Below are 24,463 nucleotides of genomic sequence, written 5' to 3'. Positions count from 1 at the left end.
ACTTTGATTGGGAAGGTAAAAGAAAGAGGTCTGGGACTTTTAGATAGCTTTTTAAAAATGAAAACATTAAGAATTAGGATTATTCAAAGGTTTTTGGAAGGGAAAATGGATGTGATTTGGAAAAGTGTGTTAGACTATTATTTGAAGAAATGTGGACATTTTGATATGGGATGTAATGTTTTATGGATGAAAATGAAAAAATGGATGACAGCAGGTCTGCCAAGATTTTATGTTGAGGTCTTAGAATCATGGGGGGAATTTTTTAGAAAATGTGTTGATTATACCTAAAGTAAGGGCTCAGATTCTAGAACAACCACTTTTTCTGAATCCAAATATTTTAAATGAAGGAAAAAATTTATATTTTGAGGAAAGGTGGGATGGAGGATTAAGAAAAGTTAAAGATGTATTATATGAAGTGATAAAAGGATTTGTACCATTACAAGTAATTGTAGATGCTGTGGAAGATGGTTATACAAGAGTTGTTAATACAAATTTACAAAGACAATATCATGATTTGAAAAAAGCAATACCAAAAGATTGGATTAAAATAATTGAAAAAAATGAGTTAGGGGATAAGGAAGAATTACCAGAGGTCTATTTTAAGAAAAAAAATGGAGAAAAGATTAATATGAGCTTATGTACAGTTAAGAGTTTTTTGTTGTTTTTAGATCAAAGGCTTTTATAAGACCTATAGCATTCAACTACTGGAAGGAAAGGTATGAGGATTTAAATGAAAAAGAAATATGGGGAAATGTCAGAATGAAATATATGGAACCAATTTTAGACAATTGTAATTATTTATTGAGACATAATTGCATATTAACAGAAATGAGATTGTGTAAAATGGGAATTGAACAAGATATAATGTGTAAGGTGTTTAGGAAGGAAGGGGAAGGTTTATTACATTTGTTCTTCTATTGTGAAAAGTTGGAGGAATTATGGAAAAATTAAAGAAAATTGCTAAATCGTTAATAGGGGACAAATATGTGGATGAACAAAAGAACTGGGAAAAAATGTTTTTATTTGGTCAAAATGGATAAGGCATCAGCCTCCGGGGCTTGGTGGGGGCTGTGGGCTCAAGTCCCATCTGGGTTGTCTTTGAAGGTCTCACTTCAATTTGGGAGCAATGTTTAGTGGATGAAACACAGTAGCTGTGAAAACCTTCTTGAGATGTGTTTGCATGTCATTAACTTCCTGCATTGCCATGCATATTACCTGTTATGACTAAAAAGGTAACGAGATACCTAACGTGAAAGGCTATTTTGAATCCTGCATGGTGCCTACAGAGAAGAGACTGTGTACAAAGACAAAATTGGTGCTTACATATAAAGCTGGTGGCTTGTTCAAGATCCATAAACAAATCTAACAACCGAATCATTGCCGCTCCTTTTTTCTGTCTGTATAATTGTACATGTTAGACTGATTTAGATCAGAAGTCAACAAAATGTTCATCAACTAAAGTCACAGCAAAAGCTGCTACAATTAACATACAAACACCGTAGATAGCACAGCACCGCTGCTTTTTCTGTGACAGGTGTAGGGCTCATCCAGGATCTCTCGCACCCTAAGCAAGAATCATACCCCTAGACCAATGAGCCCTGTAGAAGCACTCTGCAGTGCCACAAAAAAAAATCTGTGAAACTGATCCAATCTACTCTTTGTTCATGTTGTTTTTGTTACGTGTGTCAGTAACTCCCTGGATGCATATTACTGTTCACAGACAGTAAAAAACAGCCCAGCGGCCAAATGGATAAGGCACCAGCCTTCGAAGCTGGGGATTGTGGGCTCAAGTACCAACTAGGTTGTCTTTGATGCAGTTCCTTTAAGGTTGGCTGTGCAAGACAATCCAGTGTGACTTTTAAAAAGCTAGGTTCATACCCTTAGGCCAAAAAGACATGACAATGGAAAACTCCTCACAGAAGTTAACCGCCGCTTTTGGGCAGTCCTCTTCTGACCTCTTTATGCAGCTCAAAGGACAGAGCCGTCCTGGGAGACACCTGCAAATACCCAGCGTTGGACCACGGGCCATATGGCCATTCAACGCCGGCGCAGACCTGGACAGTCTCGTCCAGCCTGGCACCTCTTTGTGCTGAAAAAGGGATCATTTAACACAGGAGATAGGGATCATTTGTCCCAATTGGCACTTAGCCAAGGCTGAACCTGAACCCGGGCGTTCCACGCGACACTTTTAACAAAGGAGATAGGTATCATTTGTCCTGATTGAAGCTATTTTTACCACACAGATAGAAGAATAATAAAGACACTGAACACTGTATGACCTTTATTGTTAAATTGCATAATATTTATTCAGGAAGATTCAGTCTTCTGTTGCTTCGAGGGGGCGTTTCCCCTTTGAAGGCTGCCATGGCAGCGTCCTCCTGCCAGTTCCCTCCCGAAAAAGAGACACAGAAAGGCCAGTTAGCTAACACCACACGTCCTGCTGTTGACGTCCATGCCAAAAAGGAACTGATTTACCAGGGGTGACCCGGGACTCTCTGTCCTCTTGCGCCCCTTCCTTGAGTAGCGTTCTCTGCCCGCTGCCTCCTCCTCCTCCTCCTCCACCAAGGCCCTCTCGAAGAGCCTGCGGTGCTCACGTGCTTGGAGAGGGCCGAGGTGAAGTGCCTAGAACTTATCTGAGGTTGAAGTGTCATGACACATGAATTGCGCCACCTTCCTGCGATCCTTAGAAGAATAAATTCTTTGCCTGCGTCAGAGACAGACAGACAGAACCTTTTTGGGGTCAAAGCTGCTGGCAGTCATGGGGGTCACTGCATAGATACTCACGTGCGTCGCGATGGCAGTACGAACGTCAGTGAAGGTGGGCTTGCAGGGAAGCCCCATTCTGGTCCACGCAGATTGAATATATTTGTTCAGGGTTCTACAGGGACTGGCTTTGAAAGTAAAAAAAAAATAGGAGCCCTCGCTCCCCCCTGAGAGGCTAGCCCACAGCTGCAAGAACCTCCGGAACCAGCTGTATTCTTCCTTGTTGAGAGACAACTGGGCCGAGCCGAAGGTTCTGTTTGTCTTACGCGTGGTGATCTGGACAAGCAGAGAGAAGATGAGTGCGTGCATACCATTAGTGGCCCCAACCCGCAGAGTTACACTCACGTTAATGACCTCGAGCTCCTGGATGGTCAGGTTTTGGAAGACCCCACAGCGATGGCCTGTGCTGGAGGTCAGGTAGCTGGTCAGAAAACCATGGAAGCGCCACTGCTGCCTGGTGTCTGGGTTGGACTCGAGGCCATCTGATGGAAGGCAGTAAGTTACGAGAGGGATTAGACTTTTCCAACATACCTTGTTACACCACGAATGGTTTAACTTAGCAATAGCCGCTGGTGCCCCAAGGCAAAAGGATAATCTCTGCACCGGGGCGCCAGCAGCTCTCGGTCAAACGAGCCACGTCAGCGTACCTCCCTTCCCTGTTTGGGGGTTAAGGGGGGTACAGTGGAGTGGCTTGATTGACCAAGAGCTGCAAGTGCCCCAAAGCAGAAGAGGGAAGAACAGAAAGGTCAGCGTTTCCACAAGTGGTGGTGGAACTGAACACTCACCTAGAAGGGCAGGGATTTTTCCTCCAGCAGTCTGGTGACAGCATAGCAGGGTGGCTTTGGAGATCAGTTAACCTTCTTTCGCCTGCTTGGTTCTTACCTCCTGTACCACGATGCGGCGGCGTATGCCGCGAATGAGAGCTCGAACCTCCCTGCGAATCAGCACCAGGGTGGTGCTGGAGAGGCGGCAGGAGGCCGGCGGGGTTTCAGAGAGATAATCTAGGAACTGCGTGACGTTCTTCAGGTAGTGTTGTCTCGTGGGTCCAGCCATGCCCGTTTAGCCCAACATAGCGGACCAGGCTCGGATACGGGCCGGCTGGTTGAGAAAAGACAAGGTTTCTGGGTCCACATGGCCTTTCGTAGATGGCAGATGGGCTCGCTTCCCAATTGGAAACCCTTGAATTCTTTCTAAAACAGGTCTACAGAACGGGGGCCGGATCGGGGGATGGTGTTGGTGGTGCAGGAGACGACCTTGCCCCCCGCCTCTTCCTCCCCTCTTCCCCCTCCTCAACTCTCGATAGCGGCGGGTGAATTCGAGCTGGGTGGACCTCACCTTGTCCACCTGCTTGCGGAGGTCTGAGAGCTGGGACTGTGTGGACCTCACCTTGTCCACCTGCTTGCGGAGGTCTGAGAGCTGGGACTGTATGCGCTCCGTAGCGAGCCTGCATCGGGGGTCGGCGGACGCTCGGCTTCTGGGCCGTCTGGTTCCTGTTCTTCTTCTGAGAACGACCTCCAGCCGAGACACCACGGGTACTGTTGATTGAGTGGACTGCAACCACCGCAACTCTCGAGCCACTTTCTGACGCTTCCCTCTCCCCATGGCCTCTTTCCTGGCCGAGGCGGAGAGCTCGGCGTGCTACTTCAGCTGTCTGTCTAGTCAGGCCGGCGTCTTTCGACAGCCGGCCACCGGGCATACCATCTTCCGCGTGTCTACTCGGTCAGCGCCAGCAAAAGCTTCTTCTCGTCCGAGTTTGACACCTTGTGGACCGCGGACAGGTGCGGCGAGAGCCGGCGGTAGACGGGGAAGCAGAGTGCACATTCGGGCATGACAGTCCAAGACCAAGGCTGGAGAAAAGAGACCCACACGACGCGTGAAGCGGTTTAAAAGATGGCGGACGAGGCGTTCACTTCCGCGTCATTGATGCTGATGACCCCCCTCTTAAAGAGGAAAACACCCCGTCGTCGCACCAGGGGTGTAAAACCGATACTTTCGAGATCACTTTGGTCCCACGCATGTATATTTAGAAGCAGTTGTTACGACTTTTGGTGGATTTTTTTCCAAGGAACAATGCACCGTTTCAGGCAGCTTTACTGTGCGGGGACTTTCTTGCGCTGCTTTTTATTTCTATTATCCCACACAAAGGGATGGCATGAGCCCCGTCGAACACGCACTGTTTTGGGCAGCTTGAACTGCGCCAGCCGCGGGGGCTTTTTGCACAGCTTTTTCCATTTTCAAAGCGGTTCCGTAGAACCCCATCGAACACGCACTTTTTCGGGGCTCACCGCATCATGAACCACAACCATCAAAAGGAGGGGCCAGACCGTAACCCAGGACACCACTGACCCGGCTTGTTTCACCTCGCCGGAGACTACTAGCGCCCACCCTCCACCACCACCCACCCCCGGGGGAGGGGACTGGTGGAGCAGGGAGGACCACCGAGGGCCGGCAAGGATAAACCTGAAGGGGTGGGCGGGCTTGCGGATGGGCCGGAGCGGCAGCACTGGTCACGCACACACAGGGGCTGGAGTCGGCGCCAGCCCATACCCCACGCGGCCCCTGGGCTTGATTTACCACGCTGGAGACTCTACTGAGCTCACCAACCATCCCCAGCGATTTTCCAGGGCGAAGGGGGCACAGACAGAATCAGCAGGGGGGGGCAAAGCACAGGGGATCAGGCGGGCGGGCAGAGCGGTGGACATGCTCAAGGTCAAAACCAGACGGCTCCCCTCAAAGCACGCCTGAGGCAGGGAAGGAACCAACCACACCCATAGAGGCTGACCCACCAATGTTGGAGGGGTGCCGGGCGAGGGCCTAACCCATGGTGCATCAAACGAGCTCCTATCGGTCAGCGGACTGGTCCAGGCGCGAAACCGTCATAGCCTTGGGTCCACATTTTTTCACCTTCTCTGAAAACCTGATTTTAGGTCAGGTCAGAATTTATTGGCGTCGGACACATACCTCCAGGCACAGGACGTCCCGGAAAGGCGGTCTCCCGTCAGGCATGGCTTGGTGGGCTGGGGCTTGGGTCTAATCACTTCCACCGGTGAGCGTCGTCAACGGTCCGGAGACCACCCATCTTCCTGATGGCCCTTACAAAGACCCATCATCCCCCAAATGGACTTGGTTTCAAAAGCTTGCTGGAAAGACTTACCATCACCCCAAATGCTGATGATTCCCCGGGGGGCCACGACTGGCACCCCCTCTCCCCGAGGCACCACGCCCGGCACCCCCTCTCCCCGAGCCCACACCCTTCCCCGGGGGGCAAGCGCCCACGTTAGAGGGGCTGGAGGCCCTGACCTCCAGAGCCACGACTGGCACCCCCTCTCCCCGGGGACCCACGGCCTTTCCGGGGCAAGCGCCGGGCCCAAAGGGTCTTCTAGATTGACACCTGTTCTCCAGCAGTGCCCGGGCGCCCCACACTTAAGGCAGGAACATTGACTTAGCCAATAGCACTCGCTAGGCAGACGTGCCATTGGTGACCCCCCTGGCTGTGGCGCACCACCCTCTCCACCACCTTGTCGTACTGTGGTTCAAAGATAGCTCAACACCAGCCTTTCCCTGTTCCACCACCAGGGGCAGTGCTCAATTTGTGAGGTGGCTGGGGTGCACCAGCGGCAGGTAGTTCTAGCGGCAGATAATATGGGGTTTTGTGTTTGCCTCCCTCCAGTGCCGGAGGTTCGGACGTGTTTTCTGTGGCAGCGGGAAACAGACGCACCAGTTCAGGCAAACGGCTGGGTCACTGACCCCCTGCTTCTTTCGCATGACACAAGGACGCGGGGCCGGAGGCATGCGGGAAACAGACGCATCAGTTCGGGCAAATGGCTTGGTCATTGACCTCCTGCTTCTTTCCCATGACCCAAGGACATGCAGTCGGAGGCATTGGGGAAACGGACGCATCAGTTTGGGCAAACGGCTTGGTCATTAACCCCCTGCTTCTTTCCCATGACCCAAGGACGCACAGCCGGAGGCATGTGGGAAATGGACGCATCAGTTCGGGCAAACAGCTTGGCCACTGACCCCCTGCTTCTTTCCCATGACCGAAGAACGCGCGGCCGGAGGCATGCGGGGAAACGGACGCATCAGTTCAGGCCAACGGCTTGGCCATTGATCCCCTGCTTCTTTCCCATGACCAAAGGACGCACGGCTGGAGGCATGCGGGGAAACGGATGCATCAGTTCGGGCAAACGGCTTGGTCATTGACCCCCTGCTTCTTTCCCATGACCCAAGGAAGTGCGGCCGGAGGCATGCGGGAAACGGACGCATCAGTTCGGGCCAACGGCTTGGCCACTGACCCCCTGCTTCTTTCCCATGACCCAAGAACGTGCGGCCGGAGGCATACGGGAAATGGACGCATCAGTTCGGGCAAACGGCTTGGCCACTGACCCCCTGGTTCGTTGAACCGCAAAGCCGGCAAAACCTAAGTCTTCTTTTTTTCGCCTTCTCCGAAAACCTGATGGCAGGTCAGAGATCATTGGCGTCAGACACATACCTCCAGGCGCGGGACGTCTCGGAAAGGCGTTCTCCCGTCGGGCATGGCTTGGCGGGCTGGGGCCTGGGTCTAATCAACTCCACCGGTGAGCGTCGCCATTGTCGCCACCCGCCGTTTGGACCTTACAAAGACCCACCACCCCCCAAACGCTAATTCTCACTCAACCAACTGTGGAACTGGTGCCCCTGGGAGGGACCCCATCCTCCAGGCCACCAGCGCCCACCAGCTCGCCAGGGATCAGGGTACTCTCTGTGGGGCAGCGTTTAATGTCTGAACAGCTTGGATGAGGCGAGACCCCCGTCCTCCAGGCCACAGCGCTGGCTGGGATCGGACGGACTTTTGCGGGCAGCCAGCCTGGCCACTGACCCCCTGGTTCGTTCAACCGCAAAGCCGGCAAAACCTAAGTCCACATTTTTTCGTCTTCTCCGAAAACCTGATGGCAGGTCAGAGATAAATGGCATCGGACATGTACCTCCAGGCGCGGGATGTCCCGGAAAGGCGGTCTCCCGTCGGGCATGGCTTGACGGGCTGGGGCCTGGGTTTAATTAACTCCACCGGTGAGCGTCGCCATTGTCGCCACCGGCTGTCTGGACCTTACAAAGACCCACCACCCCCCAAACGCTAATTCTCACTCCAACTGTGGAACTGGTGCCCCTGGGAGGGACCCCCGTCCTCCAGGCCACCAGCGCCCACCAGCTCGCCTGGGATCGGGGCACTCTCTGTGGGGCAGCGTTTAGTGTCTGAACAGCTTGGATGAGGCGGGACTCCCGTCCTCCAGGCCAACAGTGCCCACCAGCTCGCCTGGGATCGGGGCACTCTCTGTGGGGCAGTGTTTAATGTCTGAATAGCTTGGATGATGCAGTTGATGTGATTGTCTGTTGTGGTGAAGGAGCAAAGACGAAAGGCAATGTTCTGAATTTACCGCTCAATCTAGGTTCCTGCTCACACCTTTGGTCATGACCGAAAGGACAAGATCTCGGATACAACCGGACACTATTTGCAAAGTGTTATGACCCGCTCGTTTGAGTCGCAACATAAAAGAAAGATGAGCCAACAAAATAGCCTGAATGCAAACTATTTATTATAAAATGTCACTCATAGAACAATCAATCAAAGCTACCAACAAATGTCTAGGGATAATAATGAAGATAAAGAACTTAGGATATAATCACAACAACACTTTAAGTACATGACATAAGTAATGCAAAACAAAACCATAAGGTTAAAGAGTCAATGAGATGACAGGTCTTGACATGAGGACTCCCGAGTACCCACAGCGTCCTGGAGTAGCTAGCTACAACTTTTATATACCCATTGATAAGTAATGCAGGCATCCAATCAGGATTTACCCCATACTCCAATCTGGAGTCTTGGGATCATCACACTGTATTAATATTGTATAACTTAATTCCTGTCACTCTACCTAAATCATAAAATATTTATCAAGTTTGTATTCTACTTCAACAAGTAAATGTAGTAAACTAGAAAAAATCTAGAACCTTAAAGTAAATAAACTTTACCAATAAAAGATGCAACACAGGACAATTGAATGGGCTTTCTAAACTTGAGGCCATGTTATACTGCAAACTAACCGTCCTGGAGCTCCACCTTCTTTGATGAGCAGTGTCTTCCCAGAGATTTGTTTCTCCTTCAGGGAGTCAGACAAAGAACATCATCAAAAACAAACTGTTCTTCTCTCAGCCGCCACCATTGTGTTTACGGTAAACGCGAGGAGCGCAACACATTTACAACCCCACCTACTGCAGTGTGGGTGTGTTGAAAAACAGAATGCTGTCACTCAGCCTTTTAAACATTATTCAGACATGAAACATCCTGTGAACATGAGAAAGTGTTTTGCTGCATTCATGTCATGTGTGCAACTTTTTGTCCACGTGTTTATTAAACTGCGCCGTATAAGCGAAACTCTGTAGACACTGATCAGATCTGTACAGTTTTTCTCCAGTGCGTTTCAGATATGTTAACTGATTAAACCTCTTGTCACAGTGTGAACACTTGTACCATCTCTCCAGTGTGAATTGTCTGGTGCAGTTTCAATTTTGGAGCTGTAATAACAGTCTTCTCACACTCCACCACATATACTCATCCCACACCGAAGCTGCGGTCACACTAGAGTTTGAGCATGCAAAATTCTGTTGTACGGCGCTGCGAAAAGGGGCGGGATTAAACAAGATGATTAGACATTAAAAAAAGTGAGCGATTGGTCCATAATTTAATTTGCTGTCCAGCGAGGTCATGTTTTGAACTTCGATTGGTCTCACACAGTCAAGTGATGCAATTTCGCAGGTCAGAGTTTACCAAGCTTGTACTTTGCAACGCAGAGAACAGTGAAACTTGATGCACGAATTTGTGTTTCCGGTCTGATGCATTCGCGTGCACATAAATGGAAGTCTATGGAGAGAAAAGTCCAGTGTGACCACAGCTTAAGTGCAAGAATGAGTGAATGGTTTCTCTCCACTATGGATCCTCATGTGTTGATTAAGGTGTGATGAGCATTTAAAACTCTTCCCACACTGAGTGCATGTGAATGGTTTCTCTCCAGTGTGGATCCTCATGTGTAGATTAAGGGATGATGATTGGCTGAAACTCTTCCCACACTGAGTGCAAGTGAATGGTTTCTCTCCGGTGTGGATTCTCATGTGGTGATTAAAGTTGGCTGATTGGCTGAAACTCTTCCCACACTGAGTGCAAGTGAATGGTTTCTCTCCGGTGTGGATTCTCATGTGTTGATTAAGGTGTGATGAGTGGCTGAAACTCTTCCCACACTGAGTACATGTGAATGGTCTCTCTCCAGTGTGGATCCTCATGTGTTGATTAAGGTGTGATGAGCATTTAAAACTCTTCCCACACTGAGTGCATGTGAATGGTCTCTCTCCAGTGTGGCTCGTCATGTGTAGATTAAAGTTTGATGATTGGCTGAAACTCTTCCCACACTGGGTGCATGTGAATGGTTTCTCTCCAGTGTGGATCTTCATGTGTTTATTAAAGTTTGATGATTGGCTGAAACTCCTCTCACACTGAGTGCAAGTGAATTGTTTCTTTCCAGTGTGGCTCATCATGTGTAGATTAAGGGATGATGATTGGCTGAAACTCCTCCCACACTGAGTGCAAGGGAATGGTTTCTCTCCAGTGTGGATCTTCATGTGTAGATTTAAGTTTGATGATTGGCTGAAACTCTTCCCACACTGGGTGCATGTGAATGGTTTCTCTCCAGTGTGGATCTTCATGTGTAGATTAAGGGATGATGATTGGCTGAAACTCCTCCCACACTGAGTGCATGTGAATGGTTTCTCTTCAGTGTGAATCTTCATGTGTAGATTAAGGGATGATGATTGGCTGAAACTCTTCCCACACTGGGTGCATGTGAATGGTTTTTCTCCAGTGTGGTTCCTCATGTGAATATTAAGATTGCCTTTTTTTCCAAAACTCTTTCCACAATGCGTGCAGGTGAACCGATTCTTGTCTCTCCTTTTCAAAATACCATCAGTTTGTGAATTATTTTTTTCCTCAATTTTGATATGTTCCTCCTCTTTCCACATCTCATTATCTTCAATTAGTTCTGAAATAAATAAATTAAACATTAGTTTTCATTAAGCCTTAAAAACTCTCATCAAAAGCTGAAAAGTGAAAAGACACTCAGGAAAGTGTGAAAACTTGAACATTAAAATAAACTGTCTTTTATTGAAATCTGTGTAAACAGATGCAGTCAGTATTTCTCTATTACAACTCTGCAGCACTAATATAGCCAACACAATCTTACGGCAATTCGTATGGTCTAATACGTACAATTTAGTACAATTTGCTCATCCCCCAATAACGGTTGGGTTTAGGGGTGGGGTTAGGTGCCACGCCTCCTTTTTAAAATCTTACAATTTCGTACGACTGAACTCGTACGAATTCGTACAAATTAACCAATAAACTGACTAAACGTAAAATACTTACGTTTTCTCGTGAGATCAGGCTGATATAGCTGATGTTATGTTTAATAGTGTGGTACACCTGAGTTAACTCAGCTGCTGTAACCTAGAGAAGAGGCGAACATACTAATAAACCTAATTTTAAAGGGTAGAATTGATAACAGATTTTGGCTAAAACATTTGTCATTATTTGCAGTAACACCTAATCAGAAACATGGCTTGATAACAATTTCTAACACTCTGTGGTACTTTTGCAGTCGCTTGCGTTTAAACTCTAAAACTTTCAGACACAGGGGTTACCTGAAGAAGCATCTGCCATTACTCTCTGTCAAGACTTGACAGACTCTGCTTAAAAGACCCGCCCTCCTCACTAGACAAAGACCAATCAAACTAACGATGACATTAAGTATTACCCAATCAAAAGTAGGAAATGAGGCAAAACCTGTCCCGTATTGATTCAAAACGGGATGCCCAATTTCTTTCTCAAATATGGGACAATTCTGTATTTTAAGGGACGGGTGGCAAACCTACTAGGAACTCATTGCCATTGTTGAAGCTGCAAACTATCTTCAGTAAACTTTATATATTTATTTATTTAAAATCTCTGACTCCGGCTCTTTTTCATCTGACAGGCTGGTCATTCTTTGGGTTAAAACTGTAAATTACCCCTACAGATAAATCAAAGATTTAGAGATGCATAACTGACCAGAGAAGTATGTTGCAGCATAAGTCTCAGAGATCCTGCAACGAGGTGTCTTGGCTACAAGATCCCAATGATATTTTTCCACATTTCCTTTAAATACTCAACTCAGAACAAGCAGCCATAAATTAAAGATAATATAAGTGTCACAGAGACTCTTGCCGGGTGAATTTGAGAAGTTAATAATTTCTAAGGAGGGGGAGCATCTGGCAAAGATCTTATCAAAGCCAAAAAACAAATCAACATATACCAGTAAAATAGTACAGTGACATTAAGACCACTTTACCAATCACACAGACATTTAAGATGATACCAAACATGAATATAAGGCTACAAGATACACCATAATAAAACCTTGGACATTTTATGTGAAAATGTGAATGATCTGCTATGATCAGAAGATAACTTAAGAGTCGAGAAGGGGGCTTGAGGTGAAAGGAGAAGGATGAACTTTCTCGCATTCCCCCCTGGTGAGGTGTAGCTCTGTTTTTACAGCCTATTGTCAACTGTCTAAGGTTGATTTGAATAGAACAGTTAATCAGCCGGTTTCCTGATCTTCTTCTCAGATCAGAAAGTTTATTGTTTTATTGCATTTCATGCAATTCCATAACAATTGTCAGGGTCTGATATTCTGGAGAGCAATCTTAAGCAATCTTTACAAAAGCTGTTAATGGCCTATTTTTATTCGTATATATATTCATAACTACAACAGAATGTTTTTTTCTAAAATGTGTAAAGAATACAAGGAGTACTTGTTCATTCTGTGCCTGACTGGTAATCGCATCAGAATAAAAAAGTTCTGGGGTAACAGCTGAACAAACAGCTGAATATTTGCCTCGCAGACATGAGACATATCTGTACAGCATCTGCAGATTTTTAAAAGCAATATTACCCTACTCAAGTATGCTGATGACATGGCTGTGGTTGGACTTATGGTCAAGGGAAAAGAGGAGCTAGAGAGGGCCTACATTAGCCGCGTTTCCACTGTCACTTCCGAGGCCTGATCGGGCCAAAGCGGGGCTTTCTCTTGGCCAGTGGCTGGCCTTTAACGGCCCGCCGAATACCTTTGGCCAAAGAGGGTCAGCTAGGGGTTCGGGCGGAGTGAAAGGAGAGGCGGACACTAGTTTTCCGATCGCACACAAGTACATGCAACAAACAAACAAATAAATAAGGAAAAGAAACCATCTAGCCTCATAGGCTTGGGGTCTTTTTGCGTATGATCACCCTGATGTTTCCCTTTTAAATGTAAGGCTGTTGCATAAAATAATAAAGTTTTAATTTATAAGAGACATTCTTTGCTGCGTCCACCTTGATGTTTCAATAACGCATAATAATCTTTACACCATATTAAAGACACAGCAGACAGTAAATGTTTTCGAGAGTTTTTGTCAAATTTAATAGGTGTGCTTGTGCGTGTTTAGATGCCTGTATGTGTGTGTGAGAGCGAGCAAAAGAGCGCTCCCTTCACAGCTCTGTTAATGCCGCGAGCAGCTTTAAAAAAATTTTTTTTATTTTGTAGATAATACACAATATGAATACAACAGAAAGACATAAAACTTAAATTACGTGTCCACTTTTGTAGACTCAAAACAACAGTGTCATATCTAGATAAAATAGCCTAAGCTATATTGAAATAATTAAAATAAAATTACAAATATAATAAAATAAAATATATATAATAAAATCACATTAAATAAACAAACCAATATAAAACAGGGCCTGATAAAAGCCCTGGTTCGCACTGGCCCGACAGTGGAAATGCGGCTATTGAGCACAAAGAACATCTGGTGACATGGTGCGAAGAGAGTGCTTTGTCACTTAATGCTCTGAAAATTAGGGAACTAATTATAAGTAGGGAAGGGCAGCCTATATGTCATCCAGTTACTATTAAGGGTCAACATGTGGAGATTGTAAACAGTTTTAAGTATCTGGGAATTATTTTAGATAGTGGCTTAAATTTTGGTCAACACTCAGACTATATCTAAAAGAACGCAACACAGAGACTCTTTCTTTTAAGAAAATTAAATAGTTTTAATGTTAGTAAGGGTATTCTGAGGAAGGTTTATACCAGTCTGGTTGAAAGTATTATCTCCTATAATATTTCTTGCTGGTACAGACATCTTGGAGCTAGAAGCAAGTATAAACTTGCAAAGATCGTTAATATGGCTAGTAAGATCATAATGGAGCCCCAGAAGCAGCTTGTGGAACTGTAAACAAACCAGACCAGACGGAAAGCCTCACAGATAGTTCAGGACTCAACTCATCCTCTTTATATTGAATTTGAAACGCTTCCTTCTGGTAGACAATACAGAGTACCCACAGCAAAAATATTTTTAAGAAATCTTTTATACGGTCTGCTATTACCATACTGAATAAACGACCATGAAGTAGATTATATGTCTAGGGTTGTGTGTTGGTAATCTGTGGTGTAAGGAAGCTTTGTGTTTGTGCTTTGTGTTTTTGTGATGTTTAAGAGGACAAAATAAAATTTCCACACGTGTGGATAATAAAGTTTTCTAATTCTAATTTCTAATCTGCATAAAGGCTGGAATGTGCACCTTTCCCCTTGTGTGCTGTTGGATCATTTTCATCCATTCTGGGGTAATTGTGAGGCTTAATTTGGCCAAAACTTTCTTTGTGTTTCAGCTAACGACTGATATTTGGGGACATCTTATTTTGAAATTTTCTGGGAAAATATAATAAAATAAATAAATAAATGAACTCAATACACTCTGGGCAAATTTACTCCCTTTTCGTTATATTTATGGTCGTTTTTTTCTCCATTTGGCCTCTATTATAACAACATTTTTTTGATTGCAAAGCCATGACAGCATATAATCATGCATTTATGATTGTTGGTGTTTTCTGTTTCTTGTTTAATTGGTCTCCACCCATAGGACAGCAAAAAGGAAATGGGTGAGAGTATAAAGGAGGAGGAGGAGGAGAGTTGAAGAGGGCAGTATTAAGTGGGGTGCGGAAGAAAGAGAAGCCGACTGAACTGTTGCAGTGTGGGGAAACGAGTAGAGAAACCGGGTCAAGACGAACAGTAGAAACCTAACGACTGGCTGTGAGAAACAAAAAGCGAAAGTACGTATCGAAGCAACAGAGCAAAGACCGCTGTCTTGTTATTGAAGTGCTTGTTTGAACATACAGACTGGAGTATGTTTGCTTCCCAGCCCACCTGTGGCTCTCACACAGACATTGACAGATATACTTCCTCTGTTCTGGAATATATCAACACCACCATAGACAGTGTTACAACCCAGAAGCAAATCACCACATACCCGAATCAGAAGCCATGGATAAACAAGGAGGCCTCCTGCTGAATGCACGCAACACTGCCTTTAGATCAGGGGATGCACAGGCCTACAGCACTTCCAGGGTTAATCTAAAGAGGGGCATCAAAAAGGCCAAGCACTGTTACAAGCTAAAGCTAGAGGAGCACATTTCCAACTCTGATCCTCGGCGCATGTGGCAGGGCATCCAGGCCACCAGCAACTACAAACCCAGCCAGTCCACACCCACAGCCACAAATGTCACCTTCCTGAACGAGCTAAATGACTTTTATGCTTACTTTGAAAGAGACAATAAAAAACACTACACCAGGATCACTTCCTCAATCGACCACTTACTTATCACACTCACCTCCTCAGAAGTCTACACCGCACCGAGTCGGATCAATGTGCGCAAATCTAGATAAAATAGCCTAAGCTATATTGAAATAATTAAAATAAAATTACAAATATAATAAAATAAAATATATATAATAAAATCACATTAAATAAACAAACCAATATAAAACAGGGCCTGATAAAAGCCCTGGTTCGCACTGGCCCGACAGTGGAAATGCGGCTATTGAGCACAAAGAACATCTGGTGACATCTGGTGACAAGGCTGCTGGACCAGACGATATTCCTGGGCGCGTCCTCAAAGCATGTGCAGAACAGCTCGCTGAGGTATTCACAGACATTGTCAACCTGTCGCTTAACCTAGCAGCTGTGCCAACATGCTTTAAAACCACCTCTATTGTGCCAGTGCTTAAACACTCCAGCCCAACATGCCTGAATTACTACCGCCCTGTAGCACTCACACCCATCATCATGAAGTGCTTCGAGCGGTTGGTCCTGGCACATCTGAAAGACTCTCTGTCATCCACACTGGACCCACATCAGTTTGCCTGCCGTGGCAACAGGAGCACAGAAGATGCCGTCTCCATAGCACTGCACTCTGTCCTCACACACCTTCACAATAAAAACACTTATGCACGAATGCTGTTTGTTGACTTCAGCTCAGCATTCAACACTGTCATACCCTCTAAGTTAATGATCAAACTTAGAGACCTGGATATCGACACGTCTCTCTGCAACTGGGTTATGGACTTTCTGACTAACAGACCTCAGAATGTTAGATCAGGCCACATCTGCTCCACCACCGTCACACTCAACACTGGTGTACCACAGGGCTGTGTGCTGAGCCCCTTCCTCTACTCCCTTTTTACCATTGACTGTAGGCCTGTGAACAGGTCCAACACCATCATCAAATTTGCAGATAACACCACAGTGATTGGTCTAATCAGCAACAATAATGACACTGCCTACAGGGAGGAGATACAGCATCTGGCCACTGGGTGCACCGACAATAATCTGCTGCTTAACACCAACAAGACCAAGGGGCTGATTGTGGACTTCAGGAAGGGACGAACAGGCTCGCATGATCCTATCCACAACAATGGGATGGCCGTTGAGCCTGTGTCATCCTTCAAGTTCCTGGGGACCCACATCTCAAAGGACCTCTCCTGGACCACCAACACCTCCAGCCTGGTCCAGAAGGCTCACCAGCGCCTATTTTTCTTAAGACAACTTAAGAAGAACCAGCTTTCATCAGCTGTCCTTCTACTGCTGCACAATAGAAAGCATCCTGACCAACTGCGTCACAGTCTGGTATGAAAGCTGTTCTGTTGCTGAACATAAGTCACTGCAGCGGGTGGTGAAAACCGCCCAACGCATCACAGGGACCACACTGCCAGCCATAGAGGACATCCAGAAGAAACACTGTCTGCGCCGAGCACGCAGTATTCCTAAGGACACCTCTCACACTGCTCACAGACTGTTTTCTCTCCTGCCGTCTGGCAGGCGCTTCAGGCTCCCCCGGACAAAAACCAGCAGACTGAGGAACAGCTTTTTCCCCAGAGCTGTCTCCCTTTTGAACTCTGCCCCTCACTGACTCTTTTGTCTCCACAATACACCCCCCACTCTCCTCTAACTTATACTCCTCACAATCACTGCACTGTTTAACATTTGCACATTTAAATTTGCACATTTTCATTGCACTGATTCACTTACTTGAACTGTACATACCCACTGCACATGGACATTTGTAATTATGTACACATCCACTGTACATATACATTTTTAATTGTTTATCTATCTGCACACTTCTGATTATTAATAGCATCCTGTACATATATCCATTTATTGTAAATCTGTTCATAGCAATACAACCTGTATATAGTGTTCGTAGTACATCCATCTGTAAATATCACCATAGTTTTTCTATAACTGCACTTTATAACTTATACCTTATCCTGCACTTGCTGCTATTGCACTGCTGGTTAGACCTAAACTGCATTTTGTTGCCTTTTACTTGTACATGTGTAATGACAATAAAGTTGAATCTAATCTAATCATTATTATTTTTCCCCGTTTTCAAATCGGATGAATCTGCTGGCCTGAAATCATTTGCATTTTTTTCCTTTCACTTTCATTTGAGTTGTAAGTGCTGAGAGTTTTGTGTTTCATTGTGATTATTGCTATAGTATTTGTTTTGGACTTCCGGTTGGAGCCGCGCCATGTGAAGATGCAAACTGTTGAGGTCCTCACGTGAAACTTAAAATTTCATTTAATATTGTTCTTATCCTAAATACTATTACCTTAAACCAACCTGTACTGGAAAATAAGTGTTTATAAGTGTATGAGTCTAGCTCTTCTGAGTGTAATTCAACTTAAATCAGGATGAATAAAGGCCAAAGCAACCGTAGGGAGGCGGAATCCACTACTAGCCTCCATGCTAATGCTAACCCCGAAGTGAAAGCTGCATCTAAAAAAAAGAGACGGCTCCGGCGAGTGATAACAGTGCGGTCCATCAAGCGATTGGTGCACTAAAGGGCGATTTGATTGCTAAACTTAAAGAAAAGCCTGTTGCACAGTCAAATTAACTTTGCAATCAAATTGACCAGCTTCGGACAGAGTTACGCAATGCTGTGGAGCACATTAACGCCAGAGTGAAAGCAACGGGAGAGCAAGTGACTGGTCTGGAGTCTGTGTTGGGTGGATACTCCGACTCTCTTACTACCCTGGAAAAAGAGTTTAGTATCGTGAAAGGAGCTGGCTCTGCTGAGACCAAAGCGAAGATCTTGAAGAGAGGTCTTGCTGCTCAAATCTTCGCATTACGAGAGTTAAAGAAGGACGGGATCACGGCAGACGCGTGACGTAATTTTTAGCTGGCATCCTAAAAGATACCCTGAACCTCGAGAAGACTCTACTTCTGGACTGGGCACACTGTACTCTACGCGGCAAACCAGTGGACGACAAAGAAGCTCCACGCGCCTTCATGATTAAATGCCACTACTTTTCCGAAAAAGAGGATATTTTGAAGAAAGCCATTGAAATGAAGGCAATCATGACAGTACACTGGGCTGTCAAAGACAATACAAATGTTAATGTCACTCTCCGGTTAACTTTTAAATTACCACTGTAGCACATGTTTGTTGTTGTCATTTCTAGTTCTCAAATATATTTTGTCAATAATAGGGTAGCTTTGTAGAACAGAAGCTGTTCAAATTGTTTTGTTTTATACGTGAGGTCCCACATGGTAAGCTAGTTAAGAGTGGGAGTAGCTGGAAGTGTGTGCAAGTTTACACGCAAGGTTGGAATTTTGTTGTTTCGTGTTTATAAGTGTATGTGTGATCACCCCTTTTTTCTTTTTTCTCTTTCCTCCCTCTCCCCCACACATACATTTCGGCTGCTACTGATAAATGTCTTTGACAGCCCTCCATAAAATGGGTGGAGTAAAGACAAACTTTACCAGTTGGAATGTGCGGGGGCTAAATCACCCAGTGAAACGAAACAAGGTGATCACATATCTTAATAAGTTAAAATCTGATATTGTATATTTACAGGAGACACATCTGTTGAAAAAGGACTATTCTAAACTTAATAGAGGAGGCTATACACAAATATATCATTTTAACTTCAATAGCAAAAGTAGGGGTGGTGCTGTACTCATACATAAGAATGTACAGTTTGTTATGTAGTCAAATGTGTTGGAAAAATGGCAGATACGTAATAATACAAGGAAAACATTTTAACATGTCTGTGGTCCTGGCCAATGTGTATGCTCCTAATTGGGACAATGTACAATTTTTCAGTGATTGTTTTCAATTATTCCTAGTCTCGACACACAATTTAATTTTTGGAGGCGATTTAAATTGTGTTTTGCACCCAATTTTGGACCGCTCTAGCTCTTAAAGTAATACATTAAGTCAGCCAGCACAATGTATTAACTCTTTCCTTCAGACATATGGTGTAAGTGACCCCTGGAGATTTAAATATCCATCTTCCAAGCAATTTTCCTTCTATTCACCTGTGTATCAAACCTATTCCAGGATTGACCATTTTTTCCTGGACAAGCAGTTATTTTCTCTTAATTTCAGCAGTATGGTAGTATTGTTATTTTGGACCATTGTCCAGTCTCACTAAAGCTATGTTTTCCAGGCAATGTAATCCCCCAACGTACATGGCGGTTTAACTCAAGACTTTTGACAGATGACGATTTTGTCAAATTTATTGATTTATTGATAAATTTACTGCTCCTTAACACCACCAAGACCAAGGAGCTCATTGTGGACTTTAGGAAGGGACGAACAGGCTCACATGTTCCCATCCACATCAATGGGATGGCTGTGAGCCTGTCTCATCCTTCAAGTTCCTGGGGACCCAAATCTCAAAAAACCTTTCCTGAACCACCAACACCTCCAGCCTGGTAGAACCAGGTGTCATCAGCTGTCTTGGTGAACTTCTACCGCTGTACAATAGAGAGCATCCTGACCAACTGCGTCACAGACTGGTATGGAAGCTGCTCTGTTGCTGAGCATAAGGCACTGCAGCCGGTGGTGAAAACTGCCCAACACGTCACAGGGACCACACTGCTGGCCATAGAGGACATCCAGAAGAAACACAGTTCTGCGCCAAGCATCCAGAACTGTCTACCTTTTGAACTTTGCCACTCACTAACTCTTTTGCCCTCCTAATACAATCCCACTCTCCTCATAACTTATACTCCTCACAATCACTGCACTGTTTAACATTTGCACATTTAAATTTTGCACATATTCATAGCACTGATTCATTTATTTGAAATGTACATACCCACTGCACATGGACATATGTAATTATGTACACACACATATGCATTTGTAATTATGTTTATCTATCTGCACACTGATTATTAATAGTAATCTGTACACATATTCATTTATTGTAAATCTCTGTTAATAGCTAATACAACCTGTATATAATGTTTATAGTACAACCATCTGTAAATATCCCCATCTTTTTTCTGTAACTGCACTTTATAACTTATACCTGCATCCTGCACTTGCTGCTATTGCACTCCTGGTTAGACCTAAACTGCATTTTATTGCCTTGTACTTGTACATGTGAAATGACAATAAAGTTGAATCTAATCTAATTACTAATCAACAGGGAATTAATGATCAATTTAAAAACTTCTATAAAACTCTTTACAGCTCTGAGGTAAACAAAACTGAACGTATTGAGAGCTTTTTTAATTATTTATAATTACCATCCCTCTGTGATTCAGATCAGTTGGCATTAGAAGGAAAATAACACCTTCTGATATTGAAAATGCGATCAAAAAATTGAAAACCGGAAAAACACCAGGCCCTGATGGCTTCCCGGCCAAGTTTCATAAGAAGTTTTCTGCCAAGCTCACACCCCTGTTGTGCAAGGTATTTGCTGAAACTCTTGTCTCAGAATCACCCCCCCCCCCCCCCCCCATGACATCAGCTGTTATAACAGTACTTCTTAAAAAGGATAAGTTTCCACTTAAATGTGAATCTTATCGTCCGATCAGCTTACTCTGCTGTGATTATAAGATCCTGGCTAAAGGGCTGGCAATCAGAGTGTAGTCAGTCATGAGAAAGATAATTCACCCAGATCAAACTGGTTTTATTGTTGGAGACAGTTATCTTATACCCTTCGTCACTTTTTAAATATTATTTATTCACCTAAAAATAATACCAATCTAGAGGTCTTAATTTCTTTAGATGCTCACAAGGCATTTGATAGAACAGAGTATATCTATTTATTTACAGCGCTTAAAAATTTTGGTTTTAGGCCTGGATTCTATTCCTGTGTTAAAATTATATATTCCAGGCCCCAAGCATCCATTTGAACAAATAACATAATTTCTAAACGCTTTCCACTCTCTAGGGGAACGAGACAGGGCTGCCCTCTGTCCCCTCTGCTCTTTGCCATCGAACCTCTTGCAACCATATTAAGGAACTCAGATGGCTTGCAAGGAATTTTCAGAGAGGGACAAGAACATAAGCTCCTGCTTTATGTGGATGATCCTCTTTTTCTGTCAAATCCAGATACATGTATTCCAAAAGCTTTTATAATAATTTCAGAATTTGGAAATATTTCTGGATACAAAGTCAATCTAACAAAGAGTCTCTTTTTCCCTATCAATGATAGAGCACAGCAAATGTCTTTTTAATCCTTTCTATTGTCAGTACGTCCTGATAAATTTGTTTATCTGGGTGTGAGTGTGACACGCAAATATAAGGATTTGTTCAATTATAATGTTAAAAAGACATTAGACAAAGCCAAATGAGACATGACACGGTGGTCAACCCTTCCTTTATCTTTGGCTGGAAAGATCAATTCCATTAAAATGAAAATACTACAAAGATTTCTGTTTCTATTTCAGACCGTGCCTGTTTTTATTCCCAAGTCATTTTTCAAGGAGTTGAATAATTGTATTTCTACATTTCTCTGGGATAAGAAAATTCCTCGCATAAGAAAGGAATTCTTGGAAAGAAAGAAGAAAGAGAGTGGATTGGCAATGCAAATTTTTTTATAGTATTATTGGGCGGCCAATTTACAAACTGATATTCTGGTTATCCAACATCTGTAATGATGAGGCTCCACTTTGGTCACTTTTGGAACAGCACACGTCTATATCAGTGTCTTTAAGCTCACTACTTTGTGCTTCGATTCCAGTGAGTAAACAGTATTCTACGAATAACCCAGTTATTAATGGATCACTCAGAATATGGTCACAATTCAGACTTCACTTTAATAATAATCAAGCATTGTCTTCTGCTCCCATTTTGTTAAATCCTTTATTCCCTTACTCTCTTATAGATTCAGCATTCCAATTCTGGTCTAGGAAGGGAGTTAACTGTGTTAAGGACCTGTTTAAAGATGGCACGTTTATCTCATTTCAACAGTTAAGAACAGACATTGAGATACCCCAGTCTAATGTTTTTAGGTACCTTCAGGTCTGTAGTATCGTTAAAAACACTTCTCTCCTTCACTAAACCAACCAGAAGTATGCTGGATAGATGAATTTGTAAATCTGGACCCATATCAAAGGGGTATGATGTCCACGTTATATGAAGTGATCTCAAGAACTGCCTCCCCTTTCCTAAATTGTATAAAGCAAAAATGGGAAGACGAACTGGGACTAGAAATATCAGATACTGCCTGGCAATATGCCATAGAACTGGTACAATCATCTTCTGTATGTATTAGACATGGTCTTCTTCAGTTTAAGGTGCTTCATAGGCTTCACCAATCTCAGAACAAGCTGGCAAAAATGTATCCAGGGTCAGATTCATCTTGCCCCAGATGTGGTTTGGAGCCAGCAGATTTAAGTCATATGTTCTGGAGATGCCCTAGATTACATACATTTTGGACCGATATTTTTAGATAATTTTCATCTATATGTAATAAAGATATGGATCCTAATCCTTTGACCTCAATTTTTGGTACAGTGCCAGAAGAAATGTACCTGTTAGCTAATCACATAGAAATTATTGTCTTTTCTTCTTTATTGGCCTGATGACTGATTCTTCTCAGGTGGAAAAAAGCAAACCCGCCATCCCACAAACATTGGATATTAAAAGTGTTATCACATCTTAAACTCGAGAACCTTAAGTACACCATCCGAGGCTCTACAAAAATGTTTTATGAGGTTTGGCAGCCTTTCCTATCCTACATTGAATGCTCAGGGGTTATTATATAGTGAGAGTTTATCCCTAATTTCTATTTTTCTAATTTGATAATTTTTTATTTATTTCATTTATTTTTCTCTTTCTCCCTTTTTCTTTATGGGGTGTGAGTATGTCTGTAGAAAATATTGGTGGTTTTAAAACCTCAACTATTCTCAAACCGCAGTATACCTTGAAAATGGTTATCGCCCCATGCCTGAGCAGCATAACACTATTTTTAGGATCTAAATATTCTTCCTTTAAAAAAAGTCTCAAGCAAAATGATTATGCTTATGTGCATTTAGGAGAACTAGGCAGCACACTCAGGGCTGCAAGATGGATTTAATTTAGTATTCTTATTATTAAAATATATCTGAATGAGGATAAAATGACTGAGTTGGTCTTTGAGAATGAAAACTAACCTGTTTGTTCCTGCAGATCTTCCTGTTTGACTCTGAATGTTTCTTCAATCTTCACATCTTCACTCTCCTCTTTAATAAACGCCATCTTTATAACTGTGTGGAGATCAGTCGCTTCAGCGGGAGTTTTTCTCTGCGTTTGGACACTTTATCCTGTTTAAAATGAATAAAACAATAAAAATGTCCTGTTTAAAATAAAACAATGAACAGAAACAAAATAACTTATTTTCAACACCTGCTCCAACAGTTTCTTTATATGAGAGTAATTAACAAAAATAAATCAGGTAAAAGAGTCCAAGCAAGAAACAATAGCCACAAATTAGCTGAATAAAACTAGTAATGTTACTCCATTTCTTATATATAGTGATGTATACTTAGAATGGGTTGACATTATGCTATTTAATAAATTAAACCTTCATTAAAACACTTTTTACACACATTTCTGTAGTTCAAACAATAGCCCTCATTACTCTGAGTAAAACAGTGCTACGTTGTATAAAGGGTTAAAATAATAACACCAGGTAGAAAATTTAGCATTGGATAAAACCCTGAAACTTTAATCAATCGGTTTATATTTATGTAAACGCTTTAAAACAAACCTTTCTCCGGTCGAATCACAGTGCGGGAGCGGCGCGGCCTTATGACGTCACTAGTCACGCCAAAATAAAAGTCTTTTTTGTTTAGCTTTTTTGCCACTTACTGTTGCAGTCATGACTTATTGATACAGTTCTCCATCGTTTTCCACTTTCTTACATACACAGACACACATATTCAGCATTTGTAGTTGATCAAAACCTTTACTCTAAACATTTTTAAGAAAGACAATTAAAAAAACTTTTTTAATACACTAAGAAAATC

General features: G+C 43.6%; 1 protein-coding gene across 1 annotated transcript; it reads right to left on the bottom strand.

Moving 5' to 3' along the window:
• Positions 1 to 8,319: 8,319 nt before the first annotated feature.
• Positions 8,320 to 24,246, bottom strand: LOC130222813 (gastrula zinc finger protein XlCGF57.1-like). The gene is made up of 3 exons (XM_056455375.1): positions 24,205 to 24,246; positions 23,609 to 23,758; positions 8,320 to 10,832 (listed from the first exon to the last, which is right to left on the bottom strand). Exons 2-3 carry the CDS (start codon positions 23,691 to 23,693, stop codon positions 9,697 to 9,699), a joined length of 1,221 nt encoding a protein of 406 aa, XP_056311350.1. The 5' UTR covers positions 23,694 to 23,758; positions 24,205 to 24,246; the 3' UTR covers positions 8,320 to 9,696.
• Positions 24,247 to 24,463: the final 217 nt, after the last annotated feature.

Source organism: Danio aesculapii, chromosome 4 (genome assembly GCF_903798145.1).
Source record: "Danio aesculapii chromosome 4, fDanAes4.1, whole genome shotgun sequence".
Lineage (NCBI taxonomy): Eukaryota > Metazoa > Chordata > Actinopteri > Cypriniformes > Danionidae > Danio > Danio aesculapii.
Note: the sequence above shows the minus strand (reverse complement) of the source record. Positions and strands in the feature narration are given on the sequence as shown.